Source organism: Rhamphochromis sp. 'chilingali' (assembly GCF_963969265.1).
Source record: "Rhamphochromis sp. 'chilingali' genome assembly, chromosome: 17".
Taxonomy (NCBI): domain Eukaryota; kingdom Metazoa; phylum Chordata; class Actinopteri; order Cichliformes; family Cichlidae; genus Rhamphochromis; species Rhamphochromis sp. 'chilingali'.
Window position 1 is genome coordinate 19,199,632 of NC_137944.1, and position 21,603 is coordinate 19,221,234.

At 40.3% G+C, this 21,603-nt stretch overlaps 2 protein-coding genes across 3 annotated transcripts; both read left to right on the top strand.

Annotated features, from left to right (window-relative positions):
• The first annotated feature begins 484 nt into the window (after nucleotides 1–484).
• On the top strand, nucleotides 485–5,074 carry stmnd1 (stathmin domain containing 1). 2 transcript variants are annotated; one of them, XM_080863981.1, is made up of 5 exons: nucleotides 485–622; nucleotides 2,263–2,422; nucleotides 3,447–3,586; nucleotides 4,102–4,233; nucleotides 4,354–5,074. In XM_080863981.1, exons 1-5 carry the CDS (start codon nucleotides 620–622, stop codon nucleotides 4,762–4,764), a joined length of 846 nt encoding a protein of 281 aa, XP_080720107.1. In that variant the 5' UTR covers nucleotides 485–619; the 3' UTR covers nucleotides 4,765–5,074. The 2 variants fall into 2 exon arrangements, with proteins under 2 accessions (XP_080720107.1, XP_080720106.1); XM_080863980.1 differs by lacking the exon at nucleotides 485–622 and adding an exon at nucleotides 646–1,174.
• Nucleotides 5,075–7,878: 2,804 nt separating this feature from the next.
• rbm24a (RNA binding motif protein 24a) lies at nucleotides 7,879–19,114 on the top strand. Its single transcript, XM_080862234.1, has 4 exons — nucleotides 7,879–8,346; nucleotides 9,492–9,615; nucleotides 9,735–9,789; nucleotides 16,545–19,114. Exons 1-4 carry the CDS (start codon nucleotides 8,179–8,181, stop codon nucleotides 16,900–16,902), a joined length of 705 nt encoding a protein of 234 aa, XP_080718360.1. The 5' UTR covers nucleotides 7,879–8,178; the 3' UTR covers nucleotides 16,903–19,114.
• The last annotated feature ends 2,489 nt before the right edge of the window (nucleotides 19,115–21,603 follow it).

Sequence of the window (21,603 nt, forward strand, 5' to 3'; positions counted from 1 at the left end):
ACAGTTAACTAGCTATTTATTGATTAGCAATTAGCGAATCATGTAACATTAGCTTAATGCTAAAAATTTAGGTTACTATCACATTCAGACAAATAATTTCATGTAGGCTAACGTTACCTACCTCTGTCTTTTTCTCGTTTCTCCTCCTCTTCTTTTCTCTTTTTTCTTCCCTGGGCACCTGACAGCTTTGGCCGTTTTGACATCTTGTGTTGATTTTTTGATGTGGTGACGTCCAAAAGGAACCATGATACGGGGAGGGAGGGGGCGCACCGTGCGGGGGGCGTAATGTTGTAACAAATAATATTTCTATTAAATAAGCTTTACTTTGCATTTTAATTAACGTGGGATTATTTTTTGTATTTAGAAATAATAGTACCAACTTTTTTTTTTTTTTTCAACATTTGTGGCACTGGCGTGGCGCCCCCTGATGGACGGCGCCCTTAGCATTTGCCTATACGGCCTATGCCACGGGCCGGCCCTGCTTGCTTATTAAAAGCGTATCTTATTTGTTGATATTTGTCACTGTCCGTTCGTCTTATATTCATTTTATTTTCATGTTGTTGTTGTTTTAGGAAACGAAGGTCACACGCACTGAAACTTGGTATCTGAGTAAAAATTAATGGTAAGCGGAACAGTGTGTTGTGTTTTATGTGTCAGGGTCATGTTTTATATAATTATTTTTGGCACACTGACTCCTGGCTGAATTATTTACCAAGCCCCTCTGTTTGTGGTAATCTGGTAACATGCACGTCTAGTGATTTCTGGCACTATTATACTTTTGTAGTCGACTCTACTCCCAAACAGAAGTCCGACAACAAATTTGTCATACGAGTTCATTTAAGGACGATGCAAGCACAAATTTGATCAGAAATGAACGAATTTGATCATTGTACGTAGACTTTGCAGTATCACCTCTTTGACCAGGTCAGATTTATTGTAGCAACGGCCCCTAGCAACGCACGGGACCCATGGAGACTGCAGTGTCTGAGTGAAGGAATGCAAATCTACAACAGTCGATAACACATAGACAACAACAAGAAATCCAGAAAACAAAACACAGCTGGTGGTTTATGAATTTCAAGGATTGACTTCACATCGTTGCTTTAAGGTGAAAATGGGATGCATGAACTCCACGATCACCGCGGTCCAAACGCTGACAGTGAATGGAGACGAGGTAGGCTGGGTGTCCCACCACCCACTAGTAAAACCGGGGACAGGACGCTAGAGCTGGTGTTTGTTTGTGACAGTTTTTAAAGAAAATTCATAGAAAGTTGTAAGGGAAGTGAAATTTTCCTTTTGAACATAGATATTTATTATGAAGTCTTCTCTCTAGCAGGGGAAAAAACATTTTGTTCCTTTTTTTGGAAAAACAGCAAGCTGAAAGACTGGTATAGCCCAACTCTCTCACATAAACTATAAAGTTAAGGCAACAAGGGCAGGTGCCTTCACAATGCTTCTTCTTCTGTGGTATGAACCTGAGTAATGATGGTTAAGTCCTATCAGACCAGCTTCAGATGTGTCAAGGCAAAAAGAAAAAAAAAGTTTGGCAATATCAGTGTTAATATATCTTACTTTTTATAAAGACTAAAAGTTTGGGCTTGCTCTTAAAGGCTGAAGAAGAATCCAGTTTCGTCTCATTGCAGTTTCCCATTAATTAATTCTTAATGCAACTTTTGTTGTTGTTTTCAAAAATGGGGATTATTTATACACATATATATCTATATATATACATATATATCATTATTATTATTATTATTATTATTATTATACGATTATAATAAAGAAAAGAAGAGACAAATGAAAAGACACATTTTTGGTCATGTCAGTTGCAACAGATTTGATAAAAGTGGTTTCCCCTCTAAATCTCATGAATGAATTTATATTTCACACGAACCTCATAGTTTATACCATAGTTGAAAAGCATTCCTTAAAAATACAATATGGGGCTCAAAGAAATCAACTTTTTATGTAGGTTTATTTCACACTGGACTTGTGAACTTGCGCAGTAAACTGTAGTTGTGTTTTATGCTGCCGGGTTAGTTTAATCAGTACCAGTGTACACTATAAGAAAATAAAAGGTGAATATGTATTTCGGTGTACTTTTTTTTTTGTAAAATGTAGCTGATTGAGACTGTGAAGTAAACCTATATGACAAATTGATAATACGTTAACACAGATGTCATGTCTGTGATACCACAGGAATGATATCAGGATTTAATAATGTCCCCTTTCTGCATTTATTTTCTGTGTCTGTGCTGTCAGGATGACACAGGAAGTAAGGTCAGCGGTCGTGGAGACTCAGCTGTGTCAAAGGGCACAGCAGACAGCGGGGTGGTGATGGAGAACAGAGAAATACCTGGTGACATACCTGGAGCAGTGCCCCGAACACTCCCTCTTCTAACATCAGAGAGCATCAGAGAAAGTGAGTGGACAGATTTACACAGGACAGTGAGTGTGTAGTCTGACTCATCAGGCTGTAGAGAAACAAATCAGGAACAAATGGGCCACTTTAAGGGTGCCATGTCTACAGCTAATATTTATGGAATATATGTATGGAACATTAATCAAGTCTGGTGAATGGAATATTAGGATTTCCATGGCCTTTTTTTCAATACCAAGAAGAGCAATGTCCATCAGCAGCTGGGTCTAGATAATTCCACATGTTGCACACTGTGATCTGCCTTCCTCTTTCCCAGTTTCACTCTCTCAACTGTTGAGAAAATATCTGGATTTGCTGATAAATCTTAACCTTCTACCTGTTGCCTTGACCCACTTTCCACTCAGGCAGTTATATCCTGTTTATTTTGTTCCTCTCTCACTCATTGAATAACTGACATTATCCATTTCTCCCTAATCTCTGCCTTTTTCCTTTACCTCTAGCTGTGATAATTCCAACTCTTAAGAAATCGAGTGTAGACCCATCACCTTACTGTCACCTTACTAACAGTCATCTCTATGAGCAAATTGAATCTGGTTTTCAGCACCTTCACAGTACAGACAGCCCTGGTCCTTTAAGCCCTTTAAGTCTCTCTATCTCTCCATCTCTCACCTCCAGGTCTCCCTGATCTTTTGCACATCACCACTCCATCCTGTTCTCTGAGCTCCTCATCCTCTGTCATTCTCATTATACCTTCTGCACTCCTGACGACCATGGGCATTAGAGCTGGCAACCGAGTGGCTCCTCATCTTTGGAACTCGCTCCCAAATCACATTCGGAACACTGATTCTCTCCCTCTCTCTATAACCACTGTTAAAACACATCTGTTTAAGCTTGCCTATTCTGTTTTATTTTAATTCTGTGATGTATTGACTTTTTTTTCCGATGATGTCTTCAACTGTTATTTTATCTATACTGTGATTTTGTTATTTATTTGCTTGTAAGATGTCCTTGAGTGTATAATATGTGTTTGTTTATTTCTTGTTTTTTTGTTGGTTTGTTTTTCCAGACGTACTTCTGTGGGATAATGAAATAACTGAACGCCAGAAGTCCCACAAGATCCTGGAGGAACTGCTGAGTCAGGGCATCATCCCAAAGGAACAGCACAGAGAAAAGAGCAGCAGGGTTGGAGAAGCTTACAGCATCATGGTGAGTACCTGGTGTGCACAGCATGGTACGACCTTACAGGCCAGTTACCTGACAGCTTTACTGCAAATGGAGCTTTACTTTTAGTAGAAAGACAAGCACAGTGATATAAACAGGGTACATATTCTAAAAGATGCTTTTTTTTCTCAACACATCTGACAAAGCGAAATAAAAACTTTTTCCATAGCCTGACTGCTACTGTCCCTGAATCTGTGGCATCCATAATAATGCTGCGGTTCAACAAACTTTTACTAAAGAAAAAGAAAATAAGGAAGAACACCATGAACCAAGCACAAAATGAGCTGCCTGATTCCATCTTTGCCCATAAACTCATACTCATAAGCTAAACTATCCGTCCATTCCATTCTGCATATTAAATTCAGGGTCACGAGTGTGGGGGGTTGGGGGCTGGAGCTTATCCCGTCTGCCATAGGGCGTGAGACGTGGTACAGACAGGTTGCCTGTCTAAAAAGATGCATGAAGTGTTTTCTGTCATTTTCTGTGTTTGTATGCATCAGCTGGACGACAATGAAGGTGCCTGGCGCAGGCCTCCTGCCAGACTGGAGTCTCTGAAGGTGAAGAAAGCTCAGAAGCTACACACCAGAGAAGAGTTTGAAGAGAAGATCCGGCTGGCTGAAGAGAGACGCAAGGTGCCGTGTCTGCATGACCATTTTCCCCAACACCTCAGCTCTGTCATGTCTTTTGGTTTGTTTTGTTTTTTACCAGAGTTTTCTTAAAAAAAAAATCTTGCACTCTCCACTCTCTTTCAGTTAAAAGAAGATAAGCTCAAGATGCGTTTAAGGAGCAAGTCTGCACGTGTCCGTGTCCCCGCCATCATCTCCAGCACCGAGAAAGACAAAGACATATCCATCACCCCTGTGGAGACGCTAGCGGCACCACATCCCAGCCAGGTGATGCGTGAGGCTGCAGAGGGAGGAGAGTGGGTGAGAGAGGATGGAGATGGCAAAAGGGAGTGCGAGGAAGAGGCGAAGAAGGCAGGGAAGAGAGAAAGGAGAGAGGAGGGAGGAGATCACCGAGGGGAGGGTGCAGAGAGGGAAGTTGAGAGTAGAGAAAAGGAAGAAGAAGAAGAGATGACCCAGGTGCAAGAGTTCACAGCCTCAGGGGAGCTGGAGTGTGATTCTAGCTTCCAACATGCAGATGACAAAGAAGAAGTATTTTAAACTATTGCACAAATCAGCCATCAATCAGCACAAGGGGGTACGGGAAGAGAAACTAAGCCAAAAATACATTCATTTTGCACAGTTGAGAGTTGTTTAAGCTTGTAAAATAAATGTATTAGCAATGTGTACAATGTATATTTAATGTGTGACTGAACTTAATGTTGAAGCTGTGAAGGTTTGCAGAAGAAAAACATGAAAGCACATTGGAACATGAGGGTTTTCCATTAAATTCAACGCATTTTACCTCACTGAACACTTTAATAAAGATTAATTGATGCACTTCATACCAAAAGACCAAATCGATTTTTGTGAGTGCTTTTGGTTGTTTGGTCTTTGTTTGTTTTTTTCACTATAACTGAGAGAAATTGCTGTGTTATCCTCTCACGTTGCTGTGAAGGTTGTACTCTGTGCAGCTGTTCTGTTGGACATAAGGTGGCACTGTTTCAGTGGGTTAAATGTGTGCTGCAGCTTGTCTTATAGAAGAGTTAGCGCACCTCTTCTATAAGACAAGCCATGAGTGCTTTTGGCAACATGTGAGGAAGGGCTTGGTGTAAAAAGATGTGTTTAAGGCAAAGTAGGAAATCCCCATTTTCTCGTTTTTTATGGTTCAGAGAGTGTGTGAAAAACAAGTGTGTGATCAGTCATTTATTACAATCCATAAAATGTAAAAGCTTTAGAGGTTAACCACAAAAAAAACCAGAACATCAAAACATATTTTTGAATGAGAGGTTAGGGCTGAAACCTAAGTGTGACTGCTGTGGCCATTCAGCTGTTTCCTTGACCTTTGACCTTCAACTTTCCTTTGCCTGACTGGCAAATGATTGACAGATATTTTAAGTTTTAATTTCTCTAAAAACAGCCAATATGGAAACAGCATTTACAAAGTGGACTTAATGTTTGTAGTGGTTCAAGGTTCCTGGTGATAAAGAATAAATGAAGCTTTCATTGGGGGGCGGCATATTGTTAGAGGATTCAGACTAGTCAGCATGCTGCAGAGACAATAAGAGCATGCAACCTAACCGGATCCCCATTGTTGAGCTTGAGAAACCTGATATCAATCCCCCTTTATTCTGACTTTTAAGGGCGTGTGGCTTCATTAATAAAACAGCAAGTGAACGGAGACACGGCAGAAAGGCGCTTTATCAGGTTGCATTTCATTGTGATGTGACGTCCTGCAGGTGGAGGTGACAACACTGGCTCTTGTCATTCTTTTAGCTGGAAGAAGACAGATTTTGGTTGGAGGTGAATAAAAACGCAATTAGTAATCTTTACTGATCTGTGTTTCATAAAGTTTAGACTGGTCATCAGTGGCTTCCCACATAGGAATGAACAGCACTTGGTAATGCTCCCACCGTAAATGTATCTGCTCACTGTAGGATAGATGTACGTATGTAGGCCAGCTCGCAGAAGTGAGGCACCATGAATGATTAATAGAAGAGTTCACTCTCACATTACCGGAGTTGAATTAGCTCTTCTGGGCTGTTCGGGAGGATATTGAGAGATGCAGCAGTATGGCCTCATCCGACACTGACACCTCTGTTTCAAACTTTTTACACTGGACTAATGACCTTTCCACTCAAGAAGCAACACAATTAAGACTCTCTAAAGACATACCCCTCACGTATTGTGCATGACTTCTTTCTTTACTTATTTATTCAACAGGGACAGGCATGCCATTAAACAGCAATACACCAAAAATATAAGATGCAAGCGCCAGATTATACCAAACTACTAATTCACATCTGTAGTCCCAGCCATTCAAGCTGGACTGTGAATCTTCTCAGAGGATTTTCAAAGGTGTTGATCTGCTGTTTATAAAAGGGCTGAACTCTTTTTCCCCATTCTATTTGTGAATAAATAAATAAAGTTTATTCTATAAATGTAAAATATCTAAAACTGTATTTGCAATAAACTGTCAAAACTAAAAGATTGCCAGTAGAAAGTGAGTATGGTTTACTTGAGTTTAAAGTTAGTGCTATTTGTTCATTGTGAGTCCAAAGTACTTAAAATAACTTTATTTTTCTGAGAGATCACTTCTTAATTAATCAGTTCAGCTCACATATTAGTTGACATTAGTTCAACTGAGAACTAAAACACTGTGGAGGGTGAAAAAAAAACCCCCAAACATCCAAATTATTTTTCACTTGAGCTGTTCCTGAGTCACAGGTACTTTTTGTGCCAAACGTATCATCAGTAGTGGTGTGCGGATCGATACTGAAATATCGATTGTTCCGATACCAGCAATTTATGTTCTAGAATCGATTATCATATTATAATATCGATATTTTAGTACTCTGGGGTAAATTTGTAGTTTTTCCATTAAAATGAACGCAGTGGAAAGAAACTATACAATTCGGATCGTCTAATTTGGAAGGAACTACTTCCTCTTACGCCTTTCATAGTCATATGTGGAATACGGCTGTATAAATGTGTCGCAGCCCCTGGCATTCACACTCACAACAATGGCTGAGCGCAAACAGAGTCCTGTGTGGACACGTTGTTGTGGCAACACCACTGACCTCGTCAAACACCTCAGAGTAAATCACATCACAGAATATGATAAGCTTATGTTGAGGTGAACAGAAGAGGAGGACAGGGACAGGTGCTGCTAGGGCGAGACAGATGTCTCTCGCAGAGTCCTTTAGTGCTGCAGGCAGGCAACATGCTCAAATAGCGCACAACATCAGTTTTTTTTTAATTTCTATATGATTATTCTGCATTATTAAGCAATAAAAACAAGTTGTCTGATGTCCTCTAATCATTATGAAGCAATATGGTTATGTTATTATTACAATTACATAATACAATTATATATTGTATTATGAAATGCAATGAAACATTAAGTTTTTGTACAGAGTATCGGTATCGGATCAGTATCGCTGATACCACCCTGAATTTTACTTGGTATCGGATCGGAAAGGAAATCAGTGGTATCGCACATCACTAATCATCAGTAGAATCGGTTTTTGTTGGGCCCTGATGGTTCATTAAACGCGGATCTTTGTGGTGAAGGAGCTCCAATGTTTCACACTGAGCCGCACTTCCCAGCTGTTTGTGCACGCTGGTGGGAGGAACTAAAAAGTGGGTGGAGTTAGAGGCAATGCATTTAGGAATGGGTCCCAAACCTATTTAGTTAGACGGCAGAGTTACCAAGAAGAGCTGGAAACACCTGCTGGTATCTTTGGGACAATCCGCTCCATATTTCTACCCTCTTACTGTCGAACTTAAATCTACCTCCAGGCTTCTTTTGTCTTCTTTTCTCCTATGAAAAACTTTAGAGCCAACTGATCTCTCACTTTCTCTCTCTCTCTTTCTCTATCTCTCTAGTCATCCAAAGTATTATCGATAAGGAGACATTGCACTACTACTATATTTTTTTATAGTTTCTATTTATTGTATTTTTTTGCACTAACGATGCACACCACGCAAAAGGACACGACCTATACGAAGATCTTTGTTGGGGGTCTTCCCTACCACACCACGGATTCCAGTCTCAGGAAATATTTTGAAGTTTTTGGTGAGATTGAAGAAGCAGTGGTCATTACCGACAGGCAGACCGGCAAGTCTAGAGGTTATGGATTTGTAAGTATCACTCAGTAACACCACAGCTTTCCACAGGAGTTTATATGCGTCTATTCGTTCCAGAAATTCGTGTCACCACGTTTCTTCTGTTAAGGCTCGCTTCTGTTGCTGTCTTGCACAACACCATGACTAGCATTGATATATCTGTGGGTCACGGGTTGTTTATGTTTTGATAAGCAGCTCCTGCTTAAATTTGTCACTGGCTTCTGTTGCAATCTCGCACCCACCAACTTGTTGCGCGCTGGTATGCGCCCCGACACGCATTTTTTTAAGGAGCTGTTCACACAGTGGCAGCTGCGGTGGGCTGAAAGAAAACTCTCGATTATGTCTTGATATTGTAGAGCAGGGTTTTCGAAACGGTCACAGTTTCTTCCTCTTAGGGTAGTTTACACCGTCTTGCTGAGACTTGTCATCAAACCTGAGAACCAAAGTGTTTAATGTTTTTGGGTTGTTTGGGGGGGGTTTGGAGACGAGCAACCATCACGGTTATTCAATAATAAATCTCTTTATTTGTACATATACATATAGTTTGACTAAGCTGACCTTCATATACATGTAAGAGAATTATCCAAAAAAAGAATTATGGAAGCCAAGCCTGAGCCTTTATTTAAGTAACCTAATTTTATTCTTATCTACCCTTGATTTAATCAAATATTTACGTTTGTGTGCTGGGATCAACGTTTAACTTCACGTTTGCTTAGATCCTCTCTTTACTGCTCTTTCTAAATCATCTTCTTTTTTTTTTATTTACCTTTACTTTATTGTCTCCCAAATAATGTTTATGGTCAAGCTCACATGAATCCCTCTGATTAGAATTAAAGGCTGTAAAAGGAGAACTGAGGGCTTTGGTTTGGTTGTGGTGGTCAGCCTGGCTACCGTTCACTGCTGATAAGTTTCATCACATCCACACGAGGGTGATAAATGTGTATGTGCTGTCAAATACCTGCCACTGTCAGTGATGGCCACACAGGCGCACACAGAAGGAGGCCTCTGTGCACACACACACATACCCACACACACACACACACACACACTTATACTTCTTTGAAACATGTGGTTTCCCTCTTTCTTACAAGCTCCAATCATTATTGAACCCTCAACTGCCTTTAAAAACATCCTCAGCTCTTCGTTTATCCTTCTCTCAGGTGACGATGGCAGACCGTGCAGCCGCAGATCGGGCCTGCAAGGACCCCAACCCGATCATCGATGGCAGGAAGGCCAACGTCAACCTGGCATACCTGGGTGCCAAGCCTCGGGTGATGCAGCCAGGTAAGACCAGCCAGTAGGATGTTTGTTTGTACCTCAGGGTTTGAATCTTAAATATAATTTCAAGTTGTTGTTGCTAGAAGTCAGTTTTTGTCTGTATTTGAAGTTATTTTGTCTTGCAGGTTTTACCTTCGGTGTTCCCCAGATTCACCCAGCATTCATCCAAAGGCCTTATGGGTAAGGACTAACAAGTCGACATGTATTCATTTCCTTGAATAAATGATGTCTAATCATCAGAGTTGGAATGTAAGCTATAAATACACCTTTTCTTCCCCAATGATTGTCCACCCAAAAAAAAAACCTCCAGTCAAAACTGCTTTTCCTAAGTTCGACTGTTTGCAGAAATACGTGTGAGTGTAAATACATTCTTGTGTGAGTGTGCTGAGTGGACAGTGATGGAAACTTTACAGCCTCACTCAATGTTATCTATCTTTCTCTGGTTCGACAGGCTCGCTCTCGGTTAAGCTAACTGTGCTGGTTTGTGGAATAGTTCTGATCAGAGAAAAGGAATTACCTGTAGACTCAAACGCACACAAACAAGCTCTCAAAATGGTGATTACAGATGCATGTACGTGGGTTTCGTTTGGACTTCTTTTTCATTTTATTTAAATAGAACTTAGCTTTGTGTGCCGTTATGAAGTGGTGTTGTTAGCTAAACCGTGTGCTTTCTTTACTTTAGTGATAAAAAAAGTAAAAGAAAAGAAAAACTGGACTGATTGTTGTTTTTGTGGGGTGTTCTTTTTCCTTTTTGTGGAAGCGTGTCTACTTTGCAGAGGAGAAGATTTTTTTTAAATTATTATTATTATCATTGCTTTTAGCTTGTGGTTGATCTGTTTTGTTTAACAGGATGTGCTGTTACATGTTTCTTTCTCCTCCTTCTGGCTGTCTTGTTTGAGTGAGTGGTGACTTTTCTGTGTGGAGTTTCTTTCTTTCACCCTTGCCCCCCCCACCCCACACTTTCCCCTCAAAATAACAAAGCCTATCACTGCTTGCATGTGCTCAGTGCATCTTCCTGCTGTTTCTTACATTAACACAACACGGCAGAGACCAACTTACTGTGAAATGACCTCTTGTGGTCTCTCAGCCTCCTTTTCTTCGCACTATTGGGAGATGCGAATGTCTTATGAATGAACCGAAAGCATCCCAGTTAAAATGTGAGCTTATATGCGTCTGACTACACCTGAACATACGGGGGTTATGGGGTCTCACTGTGCATCTGCACACGTCCACATGCACCCAGCTCAAGTCAGTCAGCACCAAAGTCTCCACTGTGACACAAACAAATGTCTGGATGTCTCTTTTTCTATCTCTTATTCTCTCAGAGCGAGCTTTCGTCACATGGGCTCGTGGTGTTAAGGAAAACAAGCGCACCCATTGTGCCACACAAAGCCCTGAATGCTGACAATGCAGTCGCATGAAGCTGAGCTGTGTGTGTGTCTGTGTTAGGGGGTCCAGTGAGGGTGCACGAGCTGTCGCTGTGTGTCATGTAAGAGCAGGGAAGAGCCCATTTAAACAGGGTCATGTGAGTGTGTTAGGGGCCGGCCTAACATATAGCCTTTAACTCTTTATCCCCGTTAAGTCGACTTTTGACGTCGCCTCTGTACACTTAATGACAGGTTTTTGCACATCAGCATATTTCAATAAAGGCATGGTTAGGCAAAAAGAGTTAACCTCCTTGGACCTGGTGTCCAAATATATGGACATCACATTTTGGGTTATTTAGACCAAAATACTCAATTTTGCTCTACAAGGGCCTGATGTCCACTTACGAGGACATTATACTGCTGCTGTTCTATCAAATTTTTAAACAAATATCCTCATATGTGGCTCTCATTTTTCTTAAAAACAAAAATAAGATAAAAAAATAAAATCGGGCAATTCTTTGTTTTTACATTCATCGGGCCCCAATATGCCCAAATATCAAAAAAATGCACGCCATGGAAGAGTTTGGGTCTTAGGACGTTAATATGAATTTGTACAAGTTATGAATCATACATGACTCATATCTGAACAAATGTAAGCACACTGTTAATCTATGAAAGCAAATTACAGACAGAAGTCTTTTTCCATGTACAATGGAATTAAGTCCAGATTTTAGTGAAGAAAATTTACTTAATTAAATGGTATTTTCCCCACAGTGGCTTTCAAAATCCAAAAAGGATGTCAATGTGGCTGTCCTCTGATAGTCCTGTGAGCAGATAGGCTTGCATAAACTGGCGGCAGTGTCGTCTTTTTTCCTTTTTTTCACATACCTGGTGAGGTTGGGAGGTGAATTCCAAAAGGGAATTTAGCATGACCCACTCCAGGGACAGCGGCTGGTGGGGAGAATTCACGAACACGTGTCAGGCTCCAACCCTGTCACTTCACCTTCAGTTTGAACATGGTGCAGAGAAAGTTAAGAGCTAGCCAATCAAATCATCTTTACAGTCGACCCCCACCTGTTTGCGGTTTTTCTGGATTTTCTGTGGAACTAACTGATTTTATTTTCACGACAAAATACATTTTTTATGATTAAAAAAGAAGGTGTGTTTCTCAACATGGGGAAATGGCATCAGCAGACACGGGGGCGGCTACAAAATATCCCAAGACCTTCAAATGTTTTAGGATGATAGTTTATGGTATATATGGTGTTTGAACTATTTAAATAGGCAGTTATAAGCATTTTTAGAGCGGTCTCAAGTGTTTGGTATTTGGTATTTGCAGCTGGTTGTGGCCCTTAGCCCCAGCAAATACTGGGGGTCATCTGTATTAAAATGATCCACCAAAGCGTTAACTGAGAGAACAACTTGGTTGCCTGTGCAGTTCAGTATTACATAAAAGAAGTTGCTGTGAAAAATCAGCCTGGTGTATATATACAAAGAAGCTAGTGTAGCTAATGCTAATCGCTAACTGATGCTTGGCCAGATTTCCTTGTAATGATTAGCTATTATCGCTATGGCGATCGCACCAGCAAAGATATCCCCCCAGCTGAGGAAATGTAACTGTGTGAATAGGGTTGTCATAGTATTAAAATGTCAAACTTGGGAAGATTTTGACCACATCCTGCAACAGCAGAAGTAATGGCAAAGAAGTCATATCTCAAAAACTGTTTAATACTTAAGTGTTGTTGAAAATGAAGATTCAGTGATCTCTTTAAAACGTGCTGTTCAGTGTTATGAATGTTAACTACTTCAGCTGTTAGTAACGGTAGGAGCTAGTTCAGTGCCTGCCTGGAGACCACTGTTGTTGTGATTTGTTGTGACTATATAAATAAAACTGGATTGAATACAAGCGTCACAAAGCGAGCTCAGGGGAGGCAGAAACCTGCTGTGGAGCAGAAGACCTCGTAAACAGATTAGAAGAAAAGCTGCAACGAGTAAACAATTAAACCTCATGACTTTCTGGCTGCATTCTTCCTACACTTGCCCCACTTTGCGTTCTTTCTGTCCTTGTCCCCACAAATATGTGGAGACATACACTTCTACTCTATCCGCAAGGGACTCTGCAGAGAGTCTGTTTTTAACACAATAACAGTAACTATATGCAACAGATATCCATCTTCTTCAGGGAGCTCCAGAGATGTAAGGCAGCCATTGAGGAAAATTTACATTCATAACCTTTGAGTACATCACACTGCTCGGATTAAGTTCCAATATCCACATAAACACCAGACCTTATTAAATTACTTTCCATGTAAACAGCTGACCCGAAGTCTTCAGTCTGATTTAGAGAAATACTAGTGTGTAACTGCAGCCACGATCTCCACAGCAGGGAATAAATTTGTTAGAAGTAAACTCAAAGTGAGAGAGGCTTAGGATGAAAGCTCCGGTGAAAGATACAATTCGCAAATCACAAACGTGGCAAACAGCGTCCTCTCTTCCTTTTGAAATGAATCAAAGAACCTCTTTAGATTGATGGTCCCTTGAAGTCACTTCAGCACTGAAGTTTGCATTTTCACAATTTTTTTTAAAGAGACAAACGATCACAGCTGAACATCCTTTTACATCCAGCGGCTCAAAAACTGAAGTTCTCCTCTGCACGCTCAGAAGATGTATCTGTGCTGCTGCTGTTGCTGTTAATACGTCCACACAGAGTGACTGGTGAAGGTTTCGCACAGTAACTTTATCCAGGTAGCCATCTGTGTTTGGATTATGACTATGTTACAAATATTTAAGTGCATCAGAATCACAGTCAGCTTGGTCGTAACAACTCTTTAAATTAGGAAATGTTTGTGACGTCAACCTCTCGCACTTTGATAACGAACAAGTCCACATGGCAGACAGCATGCAGGCTGGAAGACAACCTTTATTTAGCCTTGAACTTTATTGACTACTGGGACCTTCCAATAAAGAAACGCACACACAGGAACAGTCAGACCAGCATACCTGCACAAATCAGCTACATATACTTGGAATAGACTGGGATAACTTAAATGCTCTTATTTTATGACCATCTGCACAGAGAAAAGCCGTTTTTAGTTTGTTTATTTTAATGAGGCAGAGCTTTGCTTCCTATGGCCGAAAACACAACTTATGCTATGTGTATATCTGTGTGTGTTATTCAGTCTATACCAACTTATACAGCTCAGCACCACCAGTATCTTGTAATACAGATTTAATAATGTAACTGCAATAAGATCTAGGAGTCAGACAAATATTAGAAAGTGTGCGCAAAGATGTGAATATCACATTATGAGATTATTAGATTTGCTGTCTTGCACAATGCATTTTCAGAGCACAGCACTCTATGCTTGCATAGTGCTTAGATTATCGAATTATATTATTATAGATCTAGTACTAACATGAGATCTGAAGTCCTGTTAGGGGCTTATTTGCTGTGCTTTTCACACAGAGCACCTGTGGGTCAGCTGCTGCCTTTTTAACTGATTAATTCAAATCCTGGCATCAACTGTGCAAACAGAGTTACAATGTGTTTGTTGATCGGTACACTCAAACCACCCCCCCAAAAACTCAATAAACATGAAGTAGTAACTTTGAGTAAAATGCAACTGAAATATATAAAAGGTTTCTTTATTAAAATAATTAACAATTAAGGATAATTTGCTTGGTATAAACTGAATGAATGCCAATTAAGTAAATTTCATTGAACCAGAATCCCTTAATTATACTCATGTAACAAAATTAAATGGAAAACTTACACTTAATTAATTAGTTGATTTGTTTTTTGGGGGGGGGTTTTGAGCGTGTTAGACCAGCAAATACTTGCACAACTGAGCAGTCGAGCAGTGGGCAAATCTTCCACGCCTGTCATATGACGTTTTTCCTCTCTTGATAATTCAGTGATTTCACACGAGATAACAGCTTGTAAACATCTCTCTGCACCACTGCTGCTATATTTTATTTTATTTTTATTAGGCCAGTAAAATATCTAAAGCCTTACTGAGCCCACTGAGTTTCTTTAGTGCCACTTTCAAAGTGAGTTTTTTGAATCACATGATACTGAAAATGCTGTTTCAGAAGGTTTTCTAATTAGTTTAACTCTGAAAAAAAAAACAAAGAATCTTTTCAGGATAGAAATTTTCTTACCAGCCTTCAAAAATGCTCTTATGTGGGTATCTTTAGCAACAGCAACACCATCCCTTCACATTTCCACCCCTTTGCTTTTCACGTCTTTTTTCAGTTGAGTGATTGTGCTGTGCCCTCGTCATGGTTGTTGCTTTTGTGAAATGTTTTTTTCCTATATATCCTCCTCTCTAACACTTTGCTCTTTATGTTCTCTCCTGTTTTTCCTGGTCCACTGTTTTCGGTTGGGATGTGGATTGGATTTGGATAATGGAGTGCTCACAATAGGGTTGCCACGATAGATCCCACTTTTTTTTTTAAACTTTCTGATCGTTTTCTCTCTCAATCCAGACGATAAAGTGACCACCTGATATCCACTGATTGTGCAGATTTTTCCTCAACAGATTTAACAGCAATCGTTATTTAAAGTTAGATGCGCGGCTGTTACTGGAATTCTGTTTTCTCACTTCGTTTGAGTTCAATTCGAGGAGAGGGGATATCAAAAAAGCAACATTTCTTATTTTTGCTTCTTACTAAAAAAGTTGATTTTTCACTTCTCTCATTCAGAATGGTGTAGATTATAAAAACTCCCTTCCTGCTTGCTGTGCAGCTGAGTTTCCAGACCTTATAGAGACTAGGGGCTGGGATAAGGCTATGTCATGGAGGGCAGAATGTGCTCATTGTTCAGAATTGTTTATTTAATCGAAACATCCCTCTCAGTGCAGAGCCTAGTCCCAGCTCCCCCCACAGCCTCCGTGGCTCATTGTCCCGACAGAGAGGGGGAAATGGCCAGCAGCGTCCCTTTTTAAAACTGTCCAGCTGTCAAAGTGGCAGTGACATTTTCACAAAGCTTCCCTGGGCTCATCTACTCTGTTCACACACACACACCCCACCCCCTGCCACTGTAAGCCACCCGAACCCCGCTGCCCCTGCTCTCCCTCCAGCAGGCAGGGGACAGCACCAGAGTTAATGTACAAATTGACCATCAGATGAGCTGCAAGGCTACAAATCTCAACCCTCTTCTTTCTCTTTTGTCTCCACAACGCAAACTCAAACATGCCCCTCATGCTCTGCCTCATAGAGAAGATGATGTCAGTACTTCATCCAGATGTAATCATACGAAAGTTGGTTTTTTTTAATTAAGAAGGGAAACAAAGAAAAAAAAAGTCTGGGTGTTGAAAGATTTTCTCATGTTCTAGTCTTCTTTTCTAGTCAAACTTTTTCTATTTTGGCAACCCTATATTGTTCTAATCCTTACTAGCAGGCATTTTCTTGCTCTTCTTGACTGGTGACCTGGACTGGGTCTGGGTGGTGGGAGGGCGCTTGGCCTTAGTGTGGTGGAGTTGGGTTTTTGGGGGGTTGGGTCTTACTGTCTTTTTAATGTTTGGCACTGAATCAAACAACTGTCACATCTGTGTGTTTCTCCCACAGCATCCCGGCCCACTATGTGTATCCTCAGGCCTTCGTTCAGCCTAGTGTGGTCATCCCTCATGTGCAGCCTGCAGCCGCTGCGCCTCCCACTGCCTCATCCCCCTACATCGACTACACCGGAGCCGCCTATGCACAGTATTCTGCTGCAGCAGCCAACGCTGCTGCCGCTGCCGCCGCCGCTTACGAGCAATACCCTTACACCGCCTCCCCAGCGGCCACAGGCTACGTGGCCACTGCCGGATACGGCTATGCTGTCCAGCAACCTTTGGCCACCGCTGCCCCGGGCTCAGCCGCTGCTGCAGCTGCAGCCTTTGGCCAGTACCAGCCTCAGCAATTGCAAGCTGACCGCATGCAATAGCAGGTCCTGCAAGTGCTGGACATGCAGAGCAAGAAGGAGGCCCACCCCAGCTACAGCTGATCTGTTAAAAAAAAAGAAAAAAAAAGAGGGAGTGGCGTTAAGGGTGTGGCGTGTCAACAGCTCAAAAGCAGAGTTGCTTTAAAAAGGTGATGATGATGATGATGATGATGATGATGGTGATGGTGATGGTGATGATGGTGAGGTGGGAACTTTTTACAGTAACTTTTCAACTTGCTGTGCTTCAACCAAAAAAATGAAAAAAGAGAAAATGAAAAAAAGCCGCAGGACAAATAATGAAAATGGTTTTCTATTATTATTATCATTATTGTTGTTGTTGTTGTTGTTATTACCATGATTATTATTATCATTACTATTATCATTGTAGTACAGTACTTATTTTTAGAGATCCAGGAACTAATCCCTGTGGTTGGTATAGGTCCTATTGCTGTCTTTAACGTTAGTTTTTAGGAAAATACTCCTTTTTTTCCTCTTGTTAGGTTATTTAATGCCCTCATAACATTTATATTTATTATTTGTTATTATTAAACACTGAGGGCTCTGCTTGTTCTTTTTGTCTTTTCAAGTGCATTTTTGGAAGTTGATATTTTCTGATAATCAGGGAAATGGAACGGTTTCCACTGTGTTAGCTATTATTTTGTGTGACTCGCCGTGTCACAAACATTTGAAGAACTACCTTATTATCTTCCTGATGCTGAATGTCCCTTTTTTTTTTTAAACTCTGTGTCTCTCAACCTCTTGACCTATGCAAAGCAAACAAATCACCATGAGACAAAGAAACAAAGAAAAGAAACTGAAAATGTCATCAACTCTGACTTGACTCTTGGACTGAAAAAAAAGGGGGGACTTGGCAAATAAAACAAAGGCACTGACAAAAGGAGAGAGACTGAAAAATGGCTTCGGACAATGAGAAACACTAAATCTGTTGCTTTTCCACGTTTCGCTCATATGTAAACTGACACATACATCCAGAGCTGCACACATAGCAGTCAAAGACAAAGGCAAGCGCAGTCGTGCTTCTCTCTGTCTCTGCTTTTGAGAGAAGCAGAAAGAGGGAGAGCAGCAGCAGCTGCTGGTGGGGGGGGAGGGGTTGGACAGAGCCAGCTCCAGCGCCACACAGACGGATCACTCTGGAAAGAACGCTTCACTTGTGCTCGTTTGTTGAGTTGTCACATTTTAATCCCCGGCCGAGCCCTTTGGGAACCAACTTTAACCCCCACCCCCACTCGACTCATCCTCCACCCCGGTCATTCAGCACTGGCCCCGTCAGCATTTCCACCTCTGTGCTGCTGTAGTCAGGTACGCACTCACAAACACTTTCACCAAAGCCACCCCGACAACTGGCCTGCCTCATGTCTGTCAAGAACACCAGGTGGGGTGGGAGGATGTGGGTTTCCTCTTTGACGTCGTGTTGGTCTCTCTTAAATGTGCCTTACATTTTTACTGCTATTTAAGAGAGAAAAAAACTTTAAAAAAAAAAAAAAAAAGAGAGCTAAATCTACTATTTAAGATATTTATTTTTGAGGGTTGACTATGTTGACACTCTGAGAGTAGAGACTTAGTGGCGGTACTGTATTATTAATATGATGTACTCATCTCAAGGCATATATAAGTTATTGATTAGTTTTATTATCATTATTATCATTATTATTATTAATAATAACATAATCAACCAAAATGTTGATATAGGAGTTATTTAAAAATGTGCACTGTACTTCTATTTTTTATCTTTTTTGATTCTTCGGAACATGACATTAAATATCAGCTTCATGCCTTTTTGTATGGAAGAACTTTATTTAAATGCAGGTCTCCTTGCATGCAGACAGTACTCTGCCTCTTCTATGTTTAGAGAAGAGGAAAAACTAATCTTTTTTTTTTCTTTTTGGTAAAAAGAAGCAAAAAAAAAAGCTGCTTTTCTCTACTAGAATGTATAGCTGTTGTCGAGGTTTCAGTAGCTGTGCTCTTTTTTTGCTTCATATTCATCAGATGGGCAATTTTACACTGTTGGGAATTTTTATACTTGAACTCTTTCTTACAAGGGAAATAAAATAAACAACAAAAAAAAGTTTAATGAAGCTTTTCATTGTCACTGGATGAGGGCATGTAAAGTGTTGTTATTAAATGCAAAGGTCCTGTTGATATTAAAACCTTTACTTCAGAATATCAACTTAAATTTCTCAAATTGGAATAAAATGTTCGATATTTAAAAAGGCTGCTTGTCTTTTGTTTACAGAAACACATACTGTGGTTACTGGTCTTTCTCCACAAATACACCTCAGTCTACTGTTAACAGATTTCTGCTTTGATATGTATGAAAATCCAGAGTTGGTTATAAACAAAAGAATATGATTGGCGTGCATGCCAGGGGGAGTGGTCAGGGAGTGTGACTACAGGCTGCTTAGTAAACAATGAAACTGTCAATAAGTAAAATGCTAATGCTAATGCAAATTTGCTATCATTTCATTGTGATCGGAAGTAAATGTACACTTTTTAAATAATGGTGCTGAACAGCTACCCCTGTTTTACAGTGTGATTTGACAAGACATAAACCTATTAACTTCTCATTACTGATGAAGATTGACAACAGTTGGTCGTTTCTCTTTGCCAGAAACAAAAGAAATTGTTTGACAGTGCTCACTGGACTGACCAATACTCTATGTGAAAGACCCCAGTTTGGGTTCAAACCAGTAATTCTCTTTCTGGGAGCTTAAGCTGCCCAATAACCCTTTAGCCTGAACCATGAAATAATTGCCACAGAATTCTATTTTTTGAAAATGGATTGTTTATTTATCCTTTTGACAAATAAAATAAAAATAATTCAATATTAATTACATTAGATATTATATATATTATATTTCAGTATTGATTGTATTTTATTTAGCATGTAATTGTATTGTAATCTATTTCTTAAAAATGAAATATACAATTTATTTTGGTTTATGGGCCCCTTTTCCATTAGTACCTACTTGGAACGACTCAGACCTGCTCAACACAGCTTTCCGGGGCGATCGTGGCTCAAGAGTTGGCAGTTCATCTTGTAATCGGAAGGTTGCTGGTTGGAGCCCCGGCTCCAACAGTTTCGGTCGTTGTGTCCTTGGGCAAGACACTTCACCTGTTGCCTACTGGTGGTGGTCAGAGTCCGGCAGCCTCGCCTCTGTCAGTTCGCCCCAGGGCGGCTGTGGCTTACCATCACCAGTGTGTGAATGGGTGTATGACTGAATGTAGTGTAAAGCGCTTTGGGGTCCTTAGCAACTAAGTAAAAGCTCAATACAAATACAGGCCCCACTGTCGCCAAGTGCTTGCTAATAGGGGTCATTGGATTATTGGGGTTTCCTCTGTATTATTGTAGGGTCTTTACAATATAAAGCACCTTGAGGTGACTGTTGTTGTGATTTTCGTGCTATATAAATAAAACTGAATTAAATTAAGATGGGTTAGTGAAGAGCACCCATGTCAAACTAAATAGAAGCAGCTGTGTCCGTGTCCAAACCAAGAAGGTCTTTCAAATGAGGCCACTGCCATGAAAGGTTATGAAATGAAAACAAAGTTGACCATGGATATTTAAAAAAACAAAACCCTGTAATAAACATAAGAATAGCAAAATTATATTTTTTAACAAGTTTTCATAATTTCTCAAATGATTGTGAAAAATTGTGTTTATTTATGTTTGAACATAAATATGTGACTCTGTAAGTCTGAGTGTGCGTGGTCCCACATGAAACCACGTTATGAAACACTGGAGTTAGTCACGCCCAGATTGAGTAACCATGGATACTAATCAAGTCGAGGCCTATCAATGATTAATCCCTGCTCTAATCAATAAGTCATGTTAAGAAGAGTTAGCTGCTCGCTTTCTGACGTCTTTCATTCTACTCAGAGGAGCATTTTGGTCGCCACTGAAACATGAAACTGGGTCACATTGCTGTGAGTGTTGACCGTGACACAGCATGGACGCAGCAAGGCCTTATGGGTAAAATCAGTAGCACCTGACATCATGCCATAACAAGATTAAAGCTGTTACTTTATTAAAAAAGGATGATCCACAGCTGCAACCCTCCTCTAGCTGGAGTTTGAAATGGCCTCAGAGTTTAGGATGACAGAAGGGACTGCTCTGTGAAAACAGATGGAGGTTTTATATCTTGCGGGTGGAGGTGCTCCTTAAAGTGTTGATGCTTTCTTATTAGAAACTTTAAGACAACTTGTTAAAAATACCTACACTGGGGGAAAAAACTAAAGAAAGAGTCACAGAAGGAGTGGCAAGCTTTCAAAGGATTAAAGAAATCTGTAGTTTTTGCTTGTAGAGAATGTTGTGTAGTCTGGCTCGTATATCCCCTTTTTACTCAGTTTGAGCTTTCAGAGCACTTTCTCCTACAAGTTTCATTCACCCAATCACACACAATCAAACAGGGCTTGTATCTATACCTAAGCACTTTTTAAAATAAGATTCATGCACACATATTCACACTCCGATGGATACACAGGGAACAACTAAGTGTTCAGGATCTGGACCTGATTCTAACTTATGCCCTGGATAACTCTGAAGACTCAGTGTTGTTGCACATTCTCAAGATTGTTTATTAATCTTTTTAAATTATTTGTCTGTGTCTAAAGCTTCCTGTGCTGTTTTGTTTATATTAGTCTAAACTTTGTGTGAAGAGGCTAACTTCACCACCAACAATATTC

Bases quoted from the DNA above. Each gene is read 5' to 3' on its own strand.
- stmnd1 (XM_080863980.1), top strand. From the start codon at position 1,115: ATGGGATGCATGAACTCCACGATCACCGCGGTCCAAACGCTGACAGTG. The intron at 3,587-4,101 runs GTGAGTACCTGG...TGTATGCATCAG, and splicing joins GAGAAGCTTACAGCATCATG to CTGGACGACAATGAAGGTGC. The intron at 4,234-4,353 runs GTGCCGTGTCTG...ACTCTCTTTCAG, and splicing joins TGGCTGAAGAGAGACGCAAG to TTAAAAGAAGATAAGCTCAA.
- rbm24a (XM_080862234.1), top strand. From the start codon at position 8,179: ATGCACACCACGCAAAAGGACACGACCTATACGAAGATCTTTGTTGGG. The intron at 8,347-9,491 runs GTAAGTATCACT...TCCTTCTCTCAG, and splicing joins AGTCTAGAGGTTATGGATTT to GTGACGATGGCAGACCGTGC. The intron at 9,790-16,544 runs GTAAGGACTAAC...TTTCTCCCACAG, and splicing joins TTCATCCAAAGGCCTTATGG to CATCCCGGCCCACTATGTGT.